Source organism: Coptis chinensis, chromosome 5 (genome assembly GCF_015680905.1).
Source record: "Coptis chinensis isolate HL-2020 chromosome 5, ASM1568090v1, whole genome shotgun sequence".
Classification (NCBI taxonomy): Eukaryota; Viridiplantae; Streptophyta; class Magnoliopsida; order Ranunculales; family Ranunculaceae; genus Coptis; species Coptis chinensis.
In genome coordinates this window covers 12673654-12699073 of record NC_141460.1, presented here as the reverse complement: position 1 = coordinate 12699073, position 25420 = coordinate 12673654, and the positions used below count along the sequence as shown (strand labels likewise).

At 41.3% G+C, this 25420-nt stretch overlaps 1 protein-coding gene across 1 annotated transcript; it reads right to left on the bottom strand.

Annotated features, from left to right (window-relative positions):
• Positions 1 to 17987: 17987 nt before the first annotated feature.
• On the bottom strand, positions 17988 to 24941 carry LOC147496728 (nuclear transport factor 2B). Its single transcript, XM_086559632.1, has 2 exons — positions 24509 to 24941; positions 17988 to 18311 (listed from the first exon to the last, which is right to left on the bottom strand). The coding sequence occupies exons 1-2, from the start codon at positions 24803 to 24805 to the stop codon at positions 18237 to 18239; spliced, it is 372 nt and encodes a 123-aa protein (XP_086415758.1). The 5' UTR covers positions 24806 to 24941; the 3' UTR covers positions 17988 to 18236.
• Positions 24942 to 25420: the final 479 nt, after the last annotated feature.

Here is a 25420-nt window from a genome sequence, read left to right as displayed (position 1 = left end):
TAAATCCAACGACTCTGCACCAAAGTGAAAAGCAATACTTGGAACCCCTGTGGGTCTGGACGATACATCATAACAAGTATCAAATGTACGATCAAACTGTCTAGCAGGCGGTAGCCCTTGGGTGCACTTAACAAACTCGTCGCATAACAGGTTGTATACTTTGGGGTTGAAATTGAGACAAAGTCGTTTCTGAGTCCACGATCACTCCACCTTTTCCACGTTGATCTATTTCAAATGCCGAGGGTGGAATAGGGAGCATTTGTCCACCAACACTTATTCCCGTTAGACCCACGTAATAAAAAGTATTTACAATATTGTTATGAAGTAAAGGAGCAATAACATCATATGGTGTAGATAATGAACCAAATTCAAGTGTTGAAGAGGGAGAGCCTTCTTCAACCAAACAATAAGAAAAGGAGGGGTTGTTTGTTTGTGAAGGAAAAGAGAGCGAGCCTCTGCCTAGTCCTAGTAACCCGGACACATCAAACATTCCCACATTCTCAAGAGTCAAGACCACACCCAATGGCAATGTTGCTAACACCAAAGGATAAAGTTTCCTTCAGCAAGTCACCTTTGGTGAATGACCCGTCGCCATATCTTACTTTGTAAACACACGTATTAGTACTAGTACAACCGAACTTTTCGTCTTGGAGTTGATTACATTGTTGTGAGTCACAAGCAAGTGGTTCAAATGTATGTGACATGGCGGGATCGAATATGGGATCGGTTTGTCGGTAGCAGTTCACACAGGGTGCGCATTGTATCCAAGTAACGTCGCTACCAGTATCAATTGTTATGTCCATTTCTCTAGCTAGAGTACCGAATCCAAGGTGGACAAAGTACCATTTCCTAGATCCATTAACTTCATATCCGAGGTACCATTTCCTTGAATCGCACGATTTATTTTCTCGTTAAGAAAATTAATGCGAGCTACATCACGTTCAAGTCGAGCGAGAGTCATACCTTTTAAGTTTTTGAATTGAAATTTGTAGAGGCTATGTCCAAAAGAAAGTTTGAGACTGAATGATGAAATGTTATATGGTTGTTGTGGCGGTGATTCTTGTTGTTGGCTACGAGAACGGACAGAAGATGTGAAGAGAAAAAGAATGGAGGTTAGAAATATAAGGAGAAACTTTAAACCCCCATGGTTGATGAAGAGACCGGAGAGAGATGATTGGCACTGAAGATTGCATGTGAGAATTTATAAGAAACATAGAAGTGTTAAAAGTGGATTAGGTTGTTGATGAGAGGCTCTTAGTAGATGTAAGGGAGTGATATTCTCCTTCAGGAATATCAAGCACGTGCTCAGCATGGTGGAAATACCACACCGACCTCTGACTTACTTTGCCGACCTATGTCACTAGATCGCATCCACAAGCTACGAGATCACTCTAGAACAGTTCGTATCACAATGCAAATCGTTCTATATCATGACTCAACCCACCTTCTAGAAGCAATCATGACTAAAGCTACACGTACACAAATCACTGCCGCCAGCTACTGACCGCTGCTGCAAGCTACTAATTCCCATTATTACTGTAGACCTACTAGCATAGTTCTCACACGACTCAGCAATCTCCACCCTACATTTGTACTGATCTTTACACGTGTTGGGTGAAGATTCACTTTCATCACCTATAAATACTCCCCATATGAACTACGCCAGACCTAATTCTTCTCTCCCCCCAGAATCAAGAGAAGATACGTAGGCAGTTCGCTCATCAACGAACTCGGTTTTTCCCAAATTCAAACCCATTCTCCTTCCTCCCTTGTATGTAAAGGAAAACTAAAACGCTCCTTTACATTGGAGCCGTCTGTGGTCTCAATTTCTTGAGAAACCACTTAAACAATCTTAAAACCAAAAAGCAAAGTTCTCAAGCCCACGAAGCATGGCAAACCTCGAAGCTCAAATCCAAGGTTTAGCTGATCAGTTAGGAATGATGAATGAGCAAATCACCCTGCTCAGGCAGGAGAATGTTACGCTACGCGCTCAAGTGGACACGCAAAATCCGCCAGGTACCTTACCAGAAGATGGCATCAACGAAGTTAATCAACAGATTAATGAACTGTCATAACGGATCGATCAAAGCGCAGTCAAGAAAGACGCCACCCAGATCGTCCAAAAAATTTTGAAAACGTACCGCTCGTCCCCGTTCACTACTGAGGTACTTAGTAGAGCGTCTTCCCCAAATTTCATACAACCACATTTTCTGATGTATGATGGCAGCACGTGTCCTGGTCAGCACGTAGCTCATTACATTCAAAGCCTCGCACTCTATAGTGCACCGGAGTTTGATCATCTTCATTGTCGTTTGTTTCCCACCAGTTTCAAAGATGGCGCACTCAATTGGTTTTTCTCACTTGAGCCAAACTCGATAAAGACCTTCGAGCAACTCACTGATCTGTTTGCTAGTCAGTACGTCCACAACAAACGTAAGAAAGTTGATCTTAATTCACTTTTCCAGCTATCATTTGGTGAAGATGAAACCATTCGCCACTTTCTATGCATAACAGTTCAAAGCTGAACTGTTATGCATAGAAAGTGGTCTTAAAGAATCATTTGCTACACTGGCATTCTCCAACGCCTGTCGAGTGCGCAACACAGACCTCTCCAAGTCGCTGATGAAAGAACGTCCAGAAATGCTATCCAAGCTATACGCTCGAGTGGACAAGTACATTAAGTTACAAGAAAGCCTGAAACTTCACGGCTTAACAGTCTAACAAAAGTAGCAGCGATCTCCAATGATGCCCCACCTACCAAAAAGTGGTCCAGACCGCAGGAGCAGAAGTCGGGAAACAGAACAAACAACGACCAAGAGTTTGCTATACTCACCCGATCTCCCAGTTACATATTGGACAAGATCAAGCGAGCTGCTTATTACCGACCTGACGTGCGACAACCGGCAGATCGACCTGACAAGCCTTACTGCGCTTTCCACCGAGCAAAATATCACGAAACTAATGCGTGCTGGGGGCTAAAGCATTACCTCCAGGACCTCATTGAAGCAGGCCATATCAAGCAATACACCAACATCGCCGATGGCGATCTGCGCCACAAACTTATGGCTCGAAGGATACGCAGTAGATCTCCACCTCGCAGTGATCGCCACAATGTCCAGACTTGCCCCTATAGCAGAGGACGTCCCAGAGACCATTCCCATCATGAGCGACGTCAACACTCATCCGATCGCGATAATGAAAGAACTAATCACATGATCACTTTCCCAGATGACTCAGTTAGTTCGTCTAGAGAGAAAAGAAGGCGTGTGGGAGCCCTTCAAGAAATTTACCACTTCTCTTCACAAGTAGCACCTGCCCCGCAAAGTTCAGGTCGCAACACAGGGGATATCACTTTCACAGAAGCCGACCTCAATAAAGTTTGCCTCCCGCACAATGATGCGCTCGTAGTCCATGTCAAAATCAGCGACTGGACAGTCAAGCGCGTTCTAATTGACCCTGGTAATTCATGCGACATTTTGTTCTACCATACAGTCCAGGAGATGAACTTACCCAAGTCAGTCTTCATAGATCCAATTGCTCCTCTTTACGGGTTCAATGGCTCCAGAGCCGACCCAATTGGTGATATCGTACTCCCAGTTTCAGTGGGATCGCAAGAAGATAAAGTCAGCTTCAATACACGTTTCAGCATCTTGGATATCAAGTCGTCCTACAATGCCATCCTAAGACGACGTTGGATTCATCAAATGCAGGCTATACCATCAACACTGCATCAAGTTCTCCATTATCCAGGCCCTAAGGGCATGATCGAGCTTCGAAGCAACCAGCTCGAGGCCTATCATTGTAACCAAATCCTCTCAGCGAACAAGACCGCCGACTCACTTGTCAGCACACAGAACAAGCCCACCAGTTACACAATGGCCAAAGACTTGGTCCCCGAAGTCAGAGCCAGAGCACCAAAGCAGAACGCTGGAAGCTCTTCCAAGAAGGTCTGTTCATCTGTACAGACTCCAAAGGTTGCTAAAGCAGTTGTTGACCCACCAGTCAGGACTCCCAAAGTCGCCCCAGAAGTCGTTGTTCTACCTCTCAAAACCCCAGAGATCGCCCACCATGTCCCATGTTTCAACCCCCACCTACGTGGCAAACGTCCATTAGTAGGGGTCTCTATTTTATTCATTTAATCAACAGGGCTAAAGCCCAATTTGCAATGTACAGGCCCATTAACTCATGTGTCTAAGGCTGAACCTTAGCAACATGGCTTGCCACTAATGTACATTGATTTATGTCCAGATTCATTTCTTATCAAAGAGATAATTATCAGTTGAAAGTTATAGTCTATCACAATTACTCAAGCTACAAGATTACTTGAGCTACAAGGACTCTCTACTCTACCTATATAAATACCAAACTATTTTTCATTCAGAACTACGTTCTTGAGACTTTATCCCATTGATAATTTGGGTACGTAGGCAACCGCAAGGTACAGTCTCATCATTCCCCCGATCACCATCATTTTTCTAAATTACTTTTCTATATTCTTTGTCTCTTTTATCAACACTTGATGTTTTGATCATATCTGGTCGAAACATCCCATACAACCAATACTGACCGAGGAAGGTCATTTCCCGGTATTTGTTGTCATGACTACGTAAGTCTTACGGACCCATTTGTCATAACCACAGAAGACGCTCCAGTTCCTGCAGCCACTCCCATTAGTCATCTGATCGACAAAGAAACTACAGAACGCAGTCCCCCAGAGGACGCTCAACCACTACAAACCATAGTACAAGCTGAAGAAAGGCAGAAAGTGAATTTAGGAACAGAAGACGATCCTAAATTCGTCTATGTAGGGGCTAACCTTGATCCTACACTCAAAGCCCAGCTTGTAAACTTTTTATCCATGAATAAAGATGTTTTGCTTGGTCATATATTGATGTACCAGGTATAGATCCTAAAGTTGCATGTCATAGACTAAATGTCAACCCTAACACTCGACCAGTTCGACAGCGCCCTAGGAGACTATCACTGCGTTTTCAAAAAGCAATCAATGATGAGGTCGACAAACTCAAGCAAGTAGGTTTCATCCGAAAGGTCGATTACCCTGAGTGGATCGCTAACATAGTCGCAGTTCCAAAGAAGAATGGCACAATTCGCTTTTGTGTTGACTTCACCAACGTCAACCAAGAAACACCTAAGGACAGCTTTCCTTTACCAAGAATCGACCGACTTGTGGACCAGACCTGTGGCCACGAACTACTATCCTTCATGGATGCTTACAGTGGATACAACCAGATCCCACTCGCTGAAGAAGACCAAGAGAAAACGTCATTCATAACTGAACAAGGAATTTACTGCTACAATGTCCTCACATTCGGCCTCAAGAACGCTGGAGCGACTTATCAACGATTGGTAACTGACATGTTCCAGGACATGTTAGGGGATACCATGGAAGTCTATATTTATGACATGGTTGTCCAGAGCAAGAAAGCAGGTGACCACCTCACCCACCTTGAGCAAGCGTTCTCCAGGTTATGCCGAACTCAAATGAAGTTAAATCTAGAAAAGTGCCTTTTTAGAGAGTCATCGGGGAAGTTTCTGGGGTACCAGGTATCACAGTGTGGGATCGAGGCTAACCCAGACCAAATCTGAGCGTTCTTGGACATGCCTGACCCACAAACAAAGAAGCAGATGCAGAAGCTGTCAGGAATGGTTGCTGCACTCAACCGATTCATATCCAAAGCGCCAGACAAATGCCGACCGTTCTTACAACTTCTTAAAAAAGGTGAGCAGTTCTCATGGAACGATCAATGTCACCAAGCATTCTCCACTCTCAAAGAATATCTCACAACACCTCCCGTCCTAGCCAAACCAACAGACGGAGAAACACTCGGGATTTATCTAGCAATATCAGACTTTGCTATCAATTCGGTTCTCTTCAAGGAGGATAACAACTCATAGAAACCAATCTACTTCACAAGTAAGACGCTCACTCCAGCTGAAAAGAACTACTCTTACATTGAAAGAGCAGTATTAGCATTGTTATATTCTGCACGGAAGTTCAGACCTTACTTTCAAGCACATTCAATCAAGGTACTCACCGACCTCCCATTGAAGAAGATCCTTCACAAAGAGAACAAGAAACTTCGATCAGATGGCAACGAAGAACTCGGGAACACCAGTCGAAGTTCCCCACACCACTCGGGAAGGGGCGGTCGTTTGCCGATTTCCTAGCTGACTTCCCGGTCGACGACCTAAATTGGGAACCATAAACGGTTATCCCATCCACAAAGAAGAATGACAAGGCCGTCTGGTGTCTCTTTGTAGATGGATCTAGCAACCCCGGAGAAAGTGGAATCGAAGTTGTCCTAGTATCCCCAGATGGAGCAATGATGGAGATTTTGTGACCTCCAACAACGAGGCAGAGTATGAGGCATTAATCATAGGGCTCAGAATGGCGATACAGCTCGGTGTACAATGTAGGAACCGTTATGGTTTCGCCGAATGGTTTACTACGAACCGCGAAACACCCACGCGTAGCGGAATAAGGGGTGTCACGGTTTGGTTAGAAATTTACCTTTTAGATTAGCTTCTTGATATCTCTGAGAATCTAATAGCTGTGAAATCAACAATCAACTTCTTGATCTTCTGTTGTATTCCTTTCAATAGATTGGACGTTGTGTGGGCAACGATCTACCAACCCCCTTCTTTCTCACAAAGCTAGAACCGATTTTGGATCTATCTTTTCTTGCCTCTCTTTTCAATCCAGATGAATAGTGAATTTGGTTAGGAGAGAAAGGTTTCTATTTATAGGCTACAATAGGGACCATGAGGAGAAATTAAGGTTGGGCCTCCTGACGGGCTTGGGCTTCCCATGTTCTCCCAGAACACGCGACCCAAGTCCGTCAACAAATGACTTATTCCACTAAAGGTCATTGTTGCACTACCACCCTAATCCCAAATTACGTGTCAGCGTTTATGGGCTCCATATTATATGCTCGTTGATCTCTCCGTGTTTAAGATATAGAATGCCCGTTGATTAAGTCAAGTTACTGACAACTACATTAATCAACTTCTTATGTCCTTGAGTAGTACCACTCAACCTCATTGTCATGTCGGATCAAATCCACCTGTAGGGTTTACATGACAATCCTTATGAGCTCCTTAAGGGGACATCATCAGCCCGACTTCTTGCGGGACACGGATTCCTTCTATAATCAACAGCACACCTTACATATAATGTCATTACCCAATCCATCGAGTTTGTTGATTCACAAATGAATCTCACTCATTGATGATTTAAAGCAATGTACAATGCACGTAAGTGTCCGTTATTATATCCGGACTATGAGGACAAGCATCCATAATAACAGAGGCGTTTGTTCTCTTATATAGTCAGTATAAAGAGAAGCAATCTCACTTGGTCCTGTTCAATACACACAAAGTGTACTAGTGTAATCCTATAGTCAAGATAAACTAATACCATATTATACTATAACCGTACCAATGATTTGTCCAAATCCATCTAGATTGTGAACGATTACTTATACTTTATAAAGTACTAATGATATGATATTCTGTGTGTCACTACACACCATATCATTTACAACAAAAAGTATTAGACACATGCATATAACTAATAACATATATATTATGCATAACATTTGTCCATATGATTCTCATTCAAAATATAAAGAATTAGAGTTATTACAAAAGTAATGCTTTTAATATATAACCCTATCATACAAGAACTACAAGTCTTTAGTGACTGTCATTCGCCAGATTGCTAAATAGTACACTACCCACGAAGGTAACCTTTCTAAATACCTTCATGTTGTTCATCAGTTACTTCCTTCTTTCAAGAAAGCCACGATACACCATTTTTTGCTAGACGAAAATCGTCATGCAGACAGTTTAGCTTACCTGGCTACCCAAACACCAAACTGCGCCCCTAGGCAGTTACTCATTGAAGTAGTCGACCGACCTGCTTACCAAGCTGAACACGTCTTAGAAGTCAACGACTTATGCCCACTCTCTGAGGATCAAATGAGTCAAACATGGACGCAGCCCATCATCGAATACATTCAGCACGGTACACTCCCAGAAAAGTGTGCCAAAGCCAGACAAATCCCATATCTGACTCGCCGTTATTGCCTGCTAAATAACAAGTTATTTCGAAAATCCGCTGGCGGACCTCTCTTGAGGTGCATAAGCCTAGAACAAGGTCAGTTAATTTTTGCATAAATTCATGAGGGAGAGTGCGGAAACCATGCCGGAGGTCGCTCTTTGGCCCACAAAGCAATCTCCCAAGGATACTTTTGGCCTCGAATGCAGATCGATGCTAAAGCATATGTACTGAAGTGCATCAAATGCCAGACCTTTGGCCACAACATCATCCAACCAGCTCGCGAGTTGATCAACATTGTGAGTCCTTGGCCATTTCACATGTGGGAGATGGACATCATGGGACCTTTCATCCCACAGAAAAGTACCGATTTTTGCTTCATCTTAGCTGCAACTGATTACTTCACTAAGTGGGTCGAAGCAATTCCTTAAACTCATGTCAAGGAATCACACGTCAGAAACTTTATCTAGACCCACATCATTACCAGATTCAGCTTACCACACACATTGGTGATGGACAATGGTTCCCAATTCAAGGGAAAAACAATCAAGGAGTTTCTGGCCAAATGGAAGATCATCCATACATTCTCCACTCCTCAATACACTCAAAGCAATGGCCAAGCTGAGGCTAGCAACAAAGCGATCTTAGAAAATTTGAAGAAAAAGATCGAAAAGAACAAGAGTCAATGGCCAAATCAGTTAGAGAACATTCTGTGGGCTCATCGCACCACAGCTCGCTCCAGCACTGGCGAGTCACCATTCTCCCTCTGCTATGGCACAGAAGTCGTCATTCCCACCAAGCTGACAGTCACTACGACTCGATCGGAACTCGTCGAATCTGGACATAATGACTCTGTCCTAGCTCGTGAGATCGACTTGATGGAATAACGGCGCGACCTAACCACCATCAGAGTGACATCTTACCATCAAACTCTGAAGAAGTCCTACAACAAGCGAGTACATCCTTGCTCTTTTCAACCTGGTGATCTAGTTTTGAAAAAGACTCAAGATAACTCCAAGCTAGCACCAACATGGGAAGGACCATACATAGTGGAGCGAGTCGTTGGCAACGGAGCGTACTGGATCATGACCCAAGAAGGGAAACCATTGCCACGCCCTTGGAATACTTATTTGTTAAAAAATATTTATCAATAAAAATGCATATGTTGTACATTCCATGGTTTTTATTTTTCAGGTTTAGGTTACTTGTGTTTGTATTCCAACTTACTCCATCCAATCTCATCAACAAAACACCGACCATTGCACTAAAAGCATCACCAGTTACGCACATTCCTAACACTCTCAGGAGTTTCAACGCTCTCAGTGAGCAGTATGCTTTCACAAGCTAAACACGCTCTTCGCGAGCAATACACTCTATCGAGCTAACAGGCTCCATAGCCTATCCAAGTCTCTCTAGTTGAGGACCTATATTTCTAGGATCAACTCAGTGAGAACACTCTCAATGAGCAATATACTTTCAGAAGCTTGCACGCTCTCCGTGAGAAGAACACTCTCTTGAGCTAACAGGGTCCATAGCCTCTCCAAGTCTCACTAGTTGAGGACCTATATTTCTAGGATCAACTCAGTGAGAACGCTCTCAGTGAGCAATACGCTTTCAGAAGCTTGCACGCTCTTCATGACCAGAACGCTCTCTTGAGCTAACAGGCTCCATAGCCTCTCCAATTCTCACTAGTTAAGAACCTATACTTCTAGGATCAACTAAAGGAGAACGCTCTTAGTGAGCAATACGCTTTCATAAGCTCGCACGCTCTCCGTGACCAATATGCTTACATAAGCCCACACACTCTTCGCGAAGCAAAACATTCTCTTAAGCAATACTTAACGAGCAAAACATTTTCTTAAGCTAAATATCAGGCTCCCTAACCACTATACACCACAAGCATCATAAACAAAACACTAGCTACAAGCAATCAGGCATAAGCAAAAACATGCATTCCATAGACATTCATCAATAGAACTGCCTGCCCAAGGCCAGGAAATTAGTTCGCGAATGCGCCGATCTGCTAGGTCTACCCAAAAAATCCAAATCGGTATTTCTTACAAGTGTTGCCAAATATCGAACTGCCACTTTTGTGGAAACCAGCTCATTGAGTATCTGTATCAAAAGGCGAACTGCTCAGGCAAACCTGAGAAACCAGTTCTATTGTTTAACTCTCTTACAGAGAGGACAACTAGTAGAATATCCAAAAATTTCTCTTCACTTACAAGGAAACAAATCAAGCATCACCAACAACATGTTTATCAGTAGGAGCGGTCGCTGGTAGAAGGGATATGACTCGCATCGCACGCGATGACAAGTGCAGCAGTTTCTTCAGTTTCATGATCTTGCTTTTCCAATAGCTCAACGTACAATTCCGCCAGCACAACATGATCCTCACAAGTTCAATCATATTCCTTTTGCGCTTTGCGAGCCACCACTTGACACTGCTTGGCGTGCATTTCGGTCATGGACGCTACCGTTCCCATCCAGTCCATCATTGGCTTAACCAAGATGACCTTCTCTTCTAGCTGGCCCGATGTTTTTCCTCAGGGCCTTCATCTTTTTCTTATCAGCTTCCCAAGCAGTACGCATCCTAACCAGCTCAGCCACGCCACCATCACCACTACCAGGACGCTGCACAGTTCGCTTCAATCTATCGTACCCCGCCAAAAATTGTAAAGAGAACGCTAATGATTAATAGTCGTCATTCACACCACAACAAATCGGCACAAATACAAAGCTCACCAAACAACAAGCCGCGTCTATGGTCTTCAAGGTTGTTTCCAAACTTTCATTCTCCAGCTCAGCTTTATCACCATCTAGCACTATCCCTTCTAGGAGGCAGCTCGTTATAGAGGCCGAATGGAAGCTGCAATCAGAACGCTTAACCATGCGCTTCTTCCCCGTACTCCCAATGTAGAAGAAGTCGCTTCCCACATTGCCAGAACGAGGGGAAGAACTGACAGCCGCAGCATTGTGACCTCGCCCCAAGTTACCATGTTCTCCCTGGTTCAGGTCGCTGCCACCTCCACGACTGGGAGACCTGAACACGACACCTCCAGGTCGCCCACGTCCCTCCACCTTCGCACGCTTGTCTTTCTCATAATCAGAGTCAACAGCTTTGCGCTTACCATAGTTCCCATGAGGATGGGGTCTAAATTCCATCTTCTCCATCACAAGGAGAGAGGGTTCCCTCGTCCCCTCATCACCACTACCTGCATTTCCACGTCGCCTGGCCATATACGAGTCTACAAATGAAACTAAAAGATCATTGAGCTACTACAAGAACAAAGCATTCTTATCCAACGACAAACTAAGTAAAGAAGAGCACGTACTGCAGCTGATCAGTGAAGGTAAGAGCACAAGAAATTTGGAGCAAAACAGCGTGGAGAGGACATAGCGCAAATACCCTTGAACTTCCCCTAACAGTTCTACTTATGCCCAAGTAAACTACCTTCCCAAGGCACGTCATAATTGCATCGAGACGCCAAACATCAGACCACCTAACAGCCATTATTTCATATCTCCCGACCGCCCATATGCCTACACGTGCAACGCATGTACTGTAGCTCAGGTTGCTCCAGAATATAGAACGCTTCATGCATCCTAAAGATATGCGCAACCTACAATGCTAAAATCAAATAACAAGCATCACATGTCAACAAGCCCATAGGTCGTAACAATAGTCACACATTTACAAAGCACAGTCAGACACATCGTACGCAAAGCATCAAGTAATTGAACAAGATAAAAGGACATGCATTCCATACAAGCAAAAGAGTGAACTAACGACCACAGTTAAGCCACAGTTTGCAGGCTAACCAAGTTGTTGAGTCTACTCAGGAAATCCAGCTCAGTTAGCCACTAGTTATCACTACTTTAACTCCCCAACACATTCAAGGAGGCCAAGTCGTTCATCATTGTCACAAACAAAAAGAAAGGCGAACTGCCTAGGTTACCCCAGGAAACTAGCTCTATTGTTTTAAGCCAAAGGCCACATACAAAAACAAACTTAAACCACCATCTTTAAATGACGTTATCAAAGCTTTCCGAGTTGAGTGCATCCAGCACTGTGGAGGAACTAGGGTCGTCGATAGTCGCCACAGCCACATCAGTAACAATCACATCCAGGTTGCCGAAGCCAGAGGTTGATCCGCCAATACACCAATAGCAAAAGGAGGCACGACTTCAGGAACATTACTAGCATCTTCGAGTGGTTCGTTCCTACGATCACCCAATGCCCCACGTTCATGTTCCTCCTGCAAATCCTCGTATTTCTTCTCCAGCTCCTCTACCTCAGCACGAATGACAAAATAGGCCTCCTTCGCCTACACCGTGGCAGTTTTGCATCTTTCAGCAAAGGCATTCACTGCGGCTAACTTTTTCTTCAGGTCGTCCACCTCATGCCTCAGCTCGACCGACTCGTTGACACCTGACGTCTTCTCCAAAGTCAATGAAGTAAGATGCGTCTTCAGAACATCCATTTCTTTCTTCTTAGACTGCTTCACTTCTCGAAGAGTCGAGAGCTCGTCCCTCAGCGACTCAACCTCAGTCTTTTCTATCTCAGTGAACTGAGCGGCCGTCTTTAATTTCTGGTACCCAGCAATAAGTTGTGGCAATAAGCACAGTGCACCACATTAGTATCAAGTAATAACACGAGGCGTAACAAAGCAGACAAATCATAATACAGGAGGTATTTACCATGCACCATGCCTTATCCATTCCCCTTAAGTTCGACTCCAACTCCTTGGAATCCAAGTCCTTCCTATCACAATCCAGCGTCATTCCCTCCAGCAAACAAACAGCAATAGGTGCGGATTTGTAGCTACAATCCGACCTTTTCACAAAGCGTTTTTTGACAGACACCTCATCTACATACATTAAGTTGCGCTCCAGCTCATCTTTCCCACCACCAGTGACCTTTGCCAGTCTCTTTCACAGCAGCCTTCCCCTTCATCTTCCCACAAGTATCTCCAGCGACCTTAGGCGGAATGACCTCCATGGTCTTCTCCCAACACGCTGAAGTCAGGTAGTGGCCTAGACCTCAAGCTGCGAGCCGCCCTCCCCCCGGTTTGCCTTTCACCACCAGTTGACCAACCTCTTTTTGTGTGTAGATGAGATGAATGATGTAGATAGATGATGGTCGTTGAACAAAATAAAAGCGTATCAAAACCTAATTATCCCTCAATAAGTAAAGGATGAGTAGGATATCGTTCCACTTTTAAGTGTATGTTATGTGAAGGACGGATTTGGAAAGGGGTTTAAGGGATTAAAACTATGATTATAGAGATTTAGATTCTAATGCTAAACTAAACTAAATTAACTAAACTATTGGGAATTTATAAGAGGGAATTCAAGAGATTAGAATCCACCAATACCTTTAATCTATGACCTTACGCTTCATGGTTGTTCTTACAAGTAGACTACAATTAGGCAATCGAGCAAGTCCGATGCCCTCTTGGACAAAACATCGTTAACAATTAACTCTACTTAAGGTTGTTCCTATGTTTATGCTATTAATATCTTCTTTCCTTTTATGTAAGTTGGGCAGCCATTCAATGTATTACCAAGAGCAATATCAAGGAGTACTTCCTAATATAGGCTGCCATTCAATGAATCACCACTTAAGGCAAACACAAAGAATACTTCCCCTAGGCGGCCACTCCCTGAGCTACCCCTTCTAAGGCAACACAAAAAATACTTCCCTAACTCTAAAGAACTATACTACTAGAAGAAAAATAAAGAACACTAGCATGATATTAATATTGCAAAACATAAACCCTATTCTATACTTACATCCCCTGGTGTGGGCAATGGAACTAATAACTAAAAATATAAAGAACTAACCTGATTGAAGAACACCATGAACCAGAAGAATCATTAAACCTTAAGCACTGGCTTCATCTCCTCCTTTGAAGGAGAAGACTAGACTTCCATAAAGAAGGAAGAACACGAAGAACGAGAAGAAGAAGAGTCGAAGAACATAAGATTAGAAAGACTAATTTATTAAGACTCGGCTTCAAGTTCTGGAGACAAGAATATAAGTGAATTGGCCCCTTACATGAGGCACTTAGGTCCTCTATTTATAGGGGTTACAATGAGCTCTAGAAGCATTCCAAACCGTCATTTGTTTCCTAATACAAATAGACTTCTTCCAGAGTCCAACTTCATCTCCAAAACTGAGAAGGAATTGGCTACAGTGTCGATTCATGCGTCTGGGCACTATTCATGTGTCCCAGACTTAGTCAATGCTTCTGGACGCTCGATCTATGCGTCCCAAACGCATGGGTCGCGTCTGGATGCACGATAGTCGTGTCTCAAACGCGAGACTCTATTTTTCCACCTTTAGTCTATTTTCTTTCCTCTTTTGCGGGTTTTGGTCCAAGCAACGAATCCTTTGGCCTTGGGCTTCCAAATTGGCTTTAAAATAGGTCCAAGTCGCATCTTTAATAGCTTCAATTCCTTGGCCTTCTCCATGATTGTCCACGGGCTTCCCATGTGATCCTTAATGCTCCGAATTGCTCCATTTTATCTCTTTTTCTCTAATATTCTACAAAACTCTCTTTTTCACCTGTAGAATCTTAAAACATAACTTACAAACACTATTAGTCCACTAAGATGGCTAAATAAGAGGCATAATCGAGGGTTAAATTGCACTTTTTGAGCACTTATCACCAGTTCCAGAACTACTCCCAAGTACGACTTAACTACCCTTGCGACCTTGGCAGGTTGGGCCTCAGGATCGTCGCCCTTCCTCTTCGGCAGGTGACTTCACTCATAAATCTCAAAGGTGATTTCATCCAAGTCGAAAGGTGCGTTCTCTTGACCCTCTCAACTCCAGCCCCTGAGGTACCAGCACCTCCAGAGGGTCGCTTTGGCCCAACACGACTTCGGTTCTTATCTCCCCTCGTCACCAAGTTGCTCTTACGCTTTTCCATTGCAGATTTTCTAGATGCTCCACCGATCACCTCTCCACGAGCTCTCTTCTTCTGAACCCTCCTCTTCTCCCTAATCGCAGTCCCTCCACGTTCCACAAAGAAATGTGCAACTTCATGCAGTTTCGCCTGTTTCTGAGCTCGAGTCAACCTCGCGAACTTCTCGATCACCTGCCGATCAGTCTCCCTCTCTATAACAAGTTCTGTGCAGACAACAAAGAAACATTTTCAGTACAAAATCAACAGATGTGTCATCAGAGCAATCAAACAATATACTGGTACCCACCAGTAAGTTCACATATCCTATTTTCCACACTTTGTACCCCGAAGCGAAGTTTTTAACAAACAAAGAACGGTCTTTTGTCCCAAGACTCAAGCATCGACACCATACATAACATTTCGACCTCGTAGCTCGTGTTTGCAAACTAAAGTTAAGCGCCCGAGATCGCTTTACTGAGAAATGCTCAATAATATCAGCGACCCCTATCCGATACTCACCGCTGGCATTCAACAGGTCGAATACCTTAAGCAACCGCCATGTGTTACCCACAAACTGGCAGGGCGCTTTGCCACAAAAGTTAAAGAACTCACAAACCATTTTAGAGAATGGTATCGTCATATGCGTCCTCAGCTGCCCCTCACAGATTATAACCCCATAGTTCGGTGGGTTGTACCTATCGCTAAAGACCCGCGCGTCCTATTCGAGCTCATGGATCTCCAGACCGCTTACAGTTATCCCATACGTCTCTCTCAAATAGGGGAACGCCCTCAAAGCGTGTCTGTCTACAGCCCTAGGAGGCAGCCCACTAGACGACGACCTCTCATCACGACCTAAAGTGCAAGTTACAGTAACCGCAGACGCAATCGGGCATCATCTTCCCCACCTTTTGCCTCATCAACATCATCATCTTCATCATCACCCTCGCTCACCCCACAAACTCACTCTTCCTTCTCTTCCTCCGCGTCATCCCAACCAAGAGAAACTTCGCAAACCTCATTAGATCGCGTATCGTCTGAGTCAGACATCTCTCTCTTGTCACTCACAACTCTAACCGCAAGCAACAAAGCGAATGACCTAACAACTTAATAACAAAAAGCAAGAACGAAGCAAAGAGCAGAAGATCAACAATGACAGAAAACTAACCTGAAGACTCTTGGTGTAGTGAGGTTTTTTTTTTCTACAAAGAGAAGCAACAGAATGACGATTTAGATAGCCAACGTGGTTTTTGTATAATCGCCCCTCCAGTTCCCAAAGCGTTATGATTACATCCTAGCCCTAGCCGCACATGACTTTCAACAAGCTGTCTTGTCTTTTCAAATCCATAAAAAATGGGGCGGCACATTTTCTCTGCAGCTACTCAGATTTGCTCACGCGCCGTACACGTGCCAAATGTTATCGCACATCTGATCACCAGATAACACGAATCGATCTCCATAGTTCGTTGGGTATTTCCACTTCCACCAGTTTGTCTCTTTATGCATGCTCCACATGCGCTACTGTGTTCTCTCAGCAGATCACTCGAGTGGCACGACCTAATGAGAGGGGGCTATGTAAAGGAGTGATATTCTCCTTTAAGAATATCAAGCACATGCTCAGCATGGTGGAAATACCATACCGACCTCTGACTTACTTTGCTGACCTATGTCACTAGATCGCATCCACAAGCTACGAGATCTCTCTAGAACAGTTCGTATCACAACACAAATCGTTCTATATCATGACTCAACCCACCTTCTAGAAGCAATCATGACTAAAGCCGCGCATTACACAAATCATTCTTTGCCCGATCACTACCGCAAGCTACTAACCCCTGCTACTAATTCCCATCATTACTGTAGACCTACTAGCACAGTTCTCACACGACTCAGCAATCTCCACCCTACATTTGTACTGATCTTTACACGTGTTGGGTGAAGATTCATTTTCATCGCCTATAAATACTCCCCATATGAACTACGCCAGACCTGATTCTTCTCTCCCCCCAGAATCGAGAGAAGATACGTAGGCAGTTCGCTCATCAACGAACTCGCTCTTTCCCAAATTCAATCCCATTCTCCTTCCTCCCTTGTATGTAAATGAAAACTAAAACGCTACTTTACAGTAGACTTGATTGAAGACAATGCATGAGTGGATGACCATATAAATTGCATGGAAATGTGAATGAGATAGAACACAAATCAGACGACTGACTTCATTTACTTGTGCTCGATTTCGTACTGGACTGAAAAATGCCGGTCAATTTGGTGTGGAAATACATGCAATTGTTTGGAACCGTGTGGGTCATTAAGCTGGTAATGTGAATCTTCCGACATATGGTAACAACGCGTTTCCTTGGGTTGCGCCTTACGTTTTTCTTAAAACTCTATTTGTTTTCTACTTCTAAATCATTAACTTGTAAATCATTATAAACACTCGTACTTCTAAGGATGGAAGAATTTTCTCTATAGAGTATAGAAGACTCATTTGTTCCCATCTCTTTGGACAATTAGAAACCTGGAACTCGTGAAGGAACCAACTCACTGGGGATAGACAATAAGGGCATGCGGCATTATATTGCAGCAACACCTGGTAAAACCAAAACCAGAGATGAAATGCAATCCGGATTGTTTGATGCTTGAATGAAATTCAATCCTACTCGAACACGGGACTAACTGAGTAATCTTGTTTTTGTTCACAACAAAGTTGTACTTGGCACAAACAACAAATTTGCATAGCAAAATCTGGGCCAAGGCATATCGCTCACGGGGATAATAGTCTTGGGTAGAAGACCCTCAGACTCGAACAGAGCATGTCAGCATGATACCAAATCACTCCAGTATATTGCAGAACTTGAAACTGTCCCACAATTGTAATGGCCGTCCCATATGCATAGATGAGCCCTAAAAACCTCTAATTCAAGTATTATACAAACAGACTTTTGTGGCTTACTAAGCACAAACAGAATCCTATAAATTCCTGCAAAATCATGATAGGTATCCAAGGAAGTCTGTCATAAATTCATTCAATCACACAGCATGACTATCACTGACAATTTGAAGTTGGGACTTTTAGAAACACAAACCAAACCAGCAAACAAGTAAAAAGAATCTCAATCTTCATTTGTTACTACATTTAAAATGGAATCAAAGAAACTTGTTCTGAACTTGTTCTTTCCCTGTCTTTTTAAGTTGAAATGAATTCCCCAACAACCTTCACAAATGGTCCAATACACTTCATCTTCTCACGCATAGTTCAACCGGAATATGTCATTCAACACGTAAAAGCTTCCCCCAGTTGTTGGCATCAAATGGAACATCTGACAACAAAAGCAACAGACAGATATGAACAACATAGCAGAAAGATACAAGGAAAAACACGAAAGGATAATGCATACAATGCTGGAATGCTATTGTTTACTAAACAAGTGACCAAAAAATGAGAAACGGAAGTATGCTGCTTGGGACTGAATCTTAATCACTTCTTCATGCATGTCTTCAACATCTTACATAGTAGAAAGTATATCTGATATTTCTTACAAGGCCAATAAAGAATTTTGTATAGACTAGAGAAACTTGAACAGTAGTCACATATCAATCATAAAAGAGTTTCACGAAATCGTTCCAAGTGAGTAATATCTATCTACACAACAAGCATAATTTAACTATGGGCATATCAAAGGGAATGGTTTAATACTTATTTTAGTCAGACGGTTAGTCTGATAAATTATGTATAGGGTGTGTGACAGCCCCAGGGGATGTTGTTAAGTATGTGCTTAGCCTTGTAAAAGTCACAAACATATATTATAATACAGTTGCGCCTGATTGTATTACGGAATGCAAAAGTGCTTCTGACTAATACAATGTGATTTACATAAATAAACCACAAACTAAGCCTTAACAAATGAAAATACACATATACCGTCATATAGTATAACTTACTAGCTTTGAGCACGTGGCAACGCCACGATCTTTTATAGGTGGGCAGGAGAGAGAAATCGGGTAAACATAACAAAAAAGTTTTTTTTTTTTTTTTTTTTTTTTACAGATTGTCGGACAACTCATTCGGCTGGCTCGGGCACGCCTCCTTATACATAGTATAGATATTCTAGCACGCCCTCTCATAGTCATGATGGTACACGAGTAAACTCGTGAGTTTTTCAAACAAAACTGGAGAGTGGACTACATAAAATTCAGGCAAATCATATAACTAATCCACTAAAGAATCATAAAATCCACAAAAAACTTTTTTTAAAAAAACCAACAACAACAACAATCTAGATGGTGCAAATTAAGAAACAGTAAAGCAAACTAAGGGTGTTCAATCTTTATCAGAAAATCTACTTCCAACAGAAATGTGAAATGGAAATCAATCCGCCAGCAGCTATCACCACCACTGAGACCAATTCACTTTGCAATCTACATTCCCTAACCTGAAGCCTAATAATCAGATTCTTATCGAATGCAAAAGTGCTTCTAACTATTACAATGTTGCTTTTATATGAACCACAAACTAAACCCTAACAAATGGAAATATATATACACAAACTAAGCCCTAACAAATGGATTTATATATACTTACCCTCACACATAACTTATATTCTAACAACGCCTTCTTTATTTTCACTTGTTGGAGTGAACCAATAGGTAATTGAGTACTAGAACATTGTGTTTTGAGAGGACATAGATTCAAGCATTCAGCACCACAGCAATAATTGACATGCCCCTACTTCTGGACACACTGCAAACAACTTAATACATAGGTGTGCGACTCTAATAGATCAGGCCTATTTCAAAAATAATCCGTGTCGGATACGTATCCACGTGTGTCGGACACACACACAGACACATTGTGAGTAATAGACCTCAATTTTTATATTTTGCCGTGTCACACTTAGTATCCGTGTCAATGTAATTTAGCAAAATTCAAAGGTACAACTCCTTACCAACCCTCCCTTCCCACTTGTCAAACTCTAGATTTTATTAGTGATACCTAGGCAGAGGGAAAATAACTTTTACTATGTTGTCAGGGCTGGGTGACGCTCGAGGTCCCAGGCATAGCGAGGGGTACCTTGGAGTGCCGCATTGGCACCTCGAACAAGAACCTGTGGATATTTTCTTTAATATGCCAAGGTGTAGAGACACCCGAGGAATTATAAGGGGATATAAGACAGAGATCGCACTAAAGTATTGACATCAAATCAAATAGCAGAAGATGTCATACGAGGTTTAGAAAAATCCACGGAGGCTTAAGCCTCAAGGAGCACTCTAAGCCTTAAATGGGTTTAGTGCCTTGAGGCTTAAGCTGTACATGTTTTTATACATTTGTTTTACTTTCTTTTCCATTGTTTGTCATTTCTTTTGACTACTTATCCCCTCATAAATTCTTTCAGTATTAAAAATCCCTATTAGGTTATGTTTTGAGCTTCAAAGCACCTCATTCTGTTAGAAATCACAAACTTCCATCATCAAAACCCATTTTTCCTCGTTCTATAGTTCTCTATTATTTCTATTTTTACTGAAGCTAAAACACCTCTGAGGCTCACCTCAAGCCTCACAGAGGTAGAGCGCCTTGAGGCTTAGATGTGTTTTTTCTTAAACACTGATGTCAAATGAAATCCACCAGGAAGGTCTGCTTAAGAAAATGAAAATAAAAGAAACAAACAGATAAAGGAACAATAAGAATTTAAAGATGGGAAATGTAAGAGATGGATCCCAATCCATTCCTTAACGACCCATTAATTGGTAGATCAACTTAATAGTTCGTTGGTTGCTGATGTTGAGCCAGCCAGCCAGCCAGCCAGCCATTCTTAGGCTGGTGAATGCGAAAATAAAGGTTCTCAAACAATTGAGCTATGTTTTATTTTTTTTCGCACACAAGTAAAATTACCAAAAGAACACAATGAAAGTGGATTGTCATCCAATAACCATTACAACCAACATATACTACAACTGCCTAGAAAGAAAATCTATAGTAACATACTAACATCTTTTAGGGAGGCTCTTGGGAGTGACTTCTTCAATGAGGTTCTTACACCAAAAGCAAAGTGGAATGCCGAGCATCTTCCGAAGGCAATAGTGTGGGCTCTTTGGTTGGAGCAAAATCGGAGAATTTTTGGAAGCAAGGAGAAAGAATTGAGCAAGATCTTAATAGAAGTTAAAGAGATCTTGTATGATTGGTCGAGGAGTGATGTTCACTTTAGGGAGTTGAGATTTCAAGATTTTATTGTGAATTGGGATAACTTAGTCTTGTAATTTGTGTATTTGTCGGCTTGTAAGGAGTCTAAATATTAGCATCTTGCTAACTATGTGGTTACTCCATGTGATTGTAAAAAGAAATTTGGGAATGAAATATAACTTTTACCACTCAAACAAAAAAAAAGTAAGATACTAGCATCTATTAGGGCTCTCAACACGAAGAACAAAGGCAGGCCAATTTGTACTCCAAAAGAAACTACCATGACCAAGTGCAGCCCCACTATTCGCAGCAGAGCCAGACATTCCTCCATCCATCATGGACTGCAACCTCAGCTGCAATGACCAAAGCTTCACTCTCTGCTATACAAATAGTTACTATCCCCAGGCCTAGAGCTAGGACACCAATTACAGCTAGAACAGTTGAACTAAGAACAGTTGATTCAATATCAAAAGTAAAAGAGAAGTAAGAGGTTCCAACATGAGCTGCAATCTCAGCTGCAATGACCAAAGCTTCACTCTCTACTACATAATTAGTTAATATCCCCAAGCCTAGAGCTAGGACACCAATTACAGCTAGAACAGTTGAACTAAGAACAGTTGATCCAATATCAAAAGTAAAAGAGAAGTAAGAGATTCCAATAGAACCTTACTGTTGAGTGTAAAGTTGTGACTTATTAAATGAAATATGGAAACTATTACCACCATTCATTCCTTGTATTCAAAACAACTACTAAAAAAGTTCCGATTACAAATTGGACTAATAATGAGAAACCTCCATAAACAATAAAAAAAAAATTCAACTCATTTAAGGACTCATATATACACTATGAAACCAAATAGAACACCAACGTATGAAAAAACTTAATCAGAAGTGTTTTACCACCACCAACAAATCCTACTTTGAAAAGACTCCATAAACTTCAACAACTTGATAATAGAGTTTAAGCATTTTAAAAAACCTTCTAAATCCAGAGCTGATTTTCTAAGTACTAGTAATCATGTCACTGCTTGTACGCTGAAAACCAAATGCAATTTTAACCACAAAATGTGAGAGAGTATGAATCTTGACTTTGGACGTCAGGTAGCACTTGCAGCTACCAAAATCCTCTTTCCAACCCACTTTATCGCTTAAGTGTTGTCAAAGACACTCGCACTCTCGAGAATGCAGTTTTAACATTAAAGTTATGGATCCCTGAATAGAAAACATGACGGAATATGTAAAAGCAACTCTGGCGTAACAGCTAGTCCAGATTGGATATGGACCCGCTACTCGATCTGAATGGATCGGATGAATCAAAACGCATAGACATATGAAGAAACTGACTATTTAAAATTAACAAAAGAAGCCATTACTCATTGAGATTATTCATAAATCTCTTATATCTGAAAACAATGGTCCGGACACAAAACCCTACTGTGGATGATTTTCTGATGAATAATCTCAGCAATTAGGAAAATAAAAGATACACAAACTACCTATAAGATGAACACAGATGAGACTGACTGCGGATGCCTCGTCTGTACAAAGATAAACTCTATTAATTAATATTTACCAATGATTTTAAATGGAGACCTTGGGTTTAATTCAACACCCAAAGCATTTGATCAGGGTCCTCCACCAAGATCTGAATACAGCAGCCCACACCAATGATATACAATGCAAAGGACTGTCTGTACGCCTATACCACCTTCAACTCACCACCCTCCCCCCAAAAAATCCCCTTTCTCTTTTGTCTTTGCAAGTATAAATGCATTAATGTTATGTGCAACAAGAATTAGAACCAACTCTTTACACGGCAAAAAAGAATACAAATGCTAAAACAAATTGGTGACAAGCCAGAAAGCATACCATAATATTCAAGTAAAATCAAATTTAAAATAGAGCATAATCAAGTATTCCCACGCATAGTTATGAAATCATAAATCGTATCGTTTATCTTTTCAATTTTTAAAGTATTGAGTATCAAAATGTGTCGTGTATCGTATGATACGCTTAAAATATAATTAAATATATTCTTATGTGCTGGAGTATGTGTATGTAAGTTTCATCCACAAATAAAGTTTTATCTACTACTAATGTATGTTAAAAAAATTCATCATGTTCAACCTTTCAACCCTAACTAGTATAAAAAATAAGGGGCTAAGCTAGCTACTACTTAAATAAAAGTTTCTTCAGGTTAGGGTTGTTGTTTACCGTAACTAAAACCTAAGATGGCTTTACAAAGCTTAGAAAAGAGAAGAAAAAAAATAAATCAATCTGAAAAACTTGTTTTAGCATAAAAGTTTTTTGTTATTTCATGTGTTTGAAGTGGATAGGCTGAAACATTCTGTATCGTGTATCATATTGTTTTGCTTTCGATACAATACAAATCATGCAATACGTATCGTGTGTCGAACGATATTGATAACTATCTTTCCATGAAAATTAATATATGTAATCAAAACCAACAATTAACCTATAGGAATTAAAACATTTTTGCATATCAGACTCATTCGATTGTAAAAGAAAATCAAAATAAGGAATATGACAGTATGACACAAACACACAAAATAAAGAAAAGGGTAAACCATCAAAACACAGATCAACCGCAAAAACATGCCAAACAATCAAAATCACATAGAATTTGTAGCAAACGAAATCTATGTATTGAACCAACATACGTACGGATAATTGATAAGTATATTACTATAATGTAACAAAATTAACGATTTGAGTAAGGCAAAACACAATAGAATTACTAAACAAAGAGGTAATAAACCACAAATCAGAACATATTATTTGAGTAAAACCAAACACAAACAGAGCATATACAAACATGCCACTGAATATTAATATATGTCGTCCAAAAACCAACAATTACGGATAGGGATATTAAGAAAAAAAACCACTTTGAATAAGGCAATCCAAAAGGGGAAGATATATTAAAACACAGATCTACCTCAAAAACAGTGAAATATAAGTATCGACCAAAGTCTAAGTTTCCAATCAACAATAATTTAAAATAACATCATCAATCACGTAAATTAAGTATCACACAACAATTTGGATTTGGATTGGATTGATAACATAACAATTAAGTATCATCAAGCAAAACAAAGATCCCAACAGTCCAACACCACAAAACCCAACAACCCCAAGAAGGAGTTTGACAAAATACCTGACGGCCTGTTGTTCAATATTACTAAATAACATAATAAATCATAAAATCGAAGATCCGAACAAGGTGTTTGACAAAATACCTGAATGAACCAACATGATGAAATCAAAGATCCAAAAAAACTAACAACTCCAAAGAAGGTAGGTTTGATGTTATTATACCTGACTGAACTTAAGAGCATGTTGTTCACCGGCAAGTTGAAGATTACCACTAACAAAAACAAGCATACCACCAGCAGGACCAGAAGGTTGACAATCAACAGTAGTAATACTATGTTGACACTGTTGAAATGGTAATGAAATCAACTTAGCTACTATGTTTTGTGACCCTTGTATTTTCTGTCCTTCAAATGAAAGCATTGATGTTTCTTGATACAGATTTGCTAGCCCACCTCGATTTGCATCGAATGTTGAGTAGTAATGTTCAACAAACGCTTTTGCTACGCTGTCTGGATCCATTCTTTTTTCTTCCTTCAATAACTCTCTCTTTGTCAATGGTGTATTTATTTGCACTCCTTTTCTCTTTTGGCCTGGAGGCCCACTGTTACTCACTTGGATATAGTGACTGGCCTTTCTAGACCGGAGGCCCACTGTGATATCATTTTAACAGCTTCGTTTACCAAATTTTAAAGCTTAAGCGGGTCAATTGTTTTGGACTTTGGTATGGCCGTATCAGCACTCTAGTTCCAGTGCATAGTCACAAATTCGGAATTCATTCGGAATCAATTTGGTAAGGATGAAATCGTTAATTCGTATAAATTTGTTAAAAAAATTAGTAAAAATTGGAAAACCAACTTATAAATAACTAGAATTACTGCATAGCAGTGGGGAAGTGAGCGTAGGAGATGAGAGGAGGAGGGTGATGAAGAGAAGAGCTAGAGATGAGGAGGAGGGAGATGAAGACAGAGAGAAGAGAGAAACTATTTAGGGGGGGGCGGGGCACAGGCAGACAACATCCAAGACTCATTTTAGGCCCTCGATCTCAAAAAAAGCCAACTCAATACGCTCACTTGATTAAAACATAAAATAGTATATAGTGCATCATGTCAGGATTACTTTGAGCATATATCAAAT

Excerpts from the sequence above, each read along its gene's own strand:
- LOC147496728 (XM_086559632.1), bottom strand. The coding sequence starts at position 24,805 with ATGGATCCAGACAGCGTAGCAAAAGCGTTTGTTGAACATTACTACTCA. Across the intron at positions 18,312-24,508 it reads ATGCTCTTAAGTTCAGTCAG|ATGTTCCATTTGATGCCAAC; the intron begins GTATAATAACAT and ends TTTTGTTGTCAG.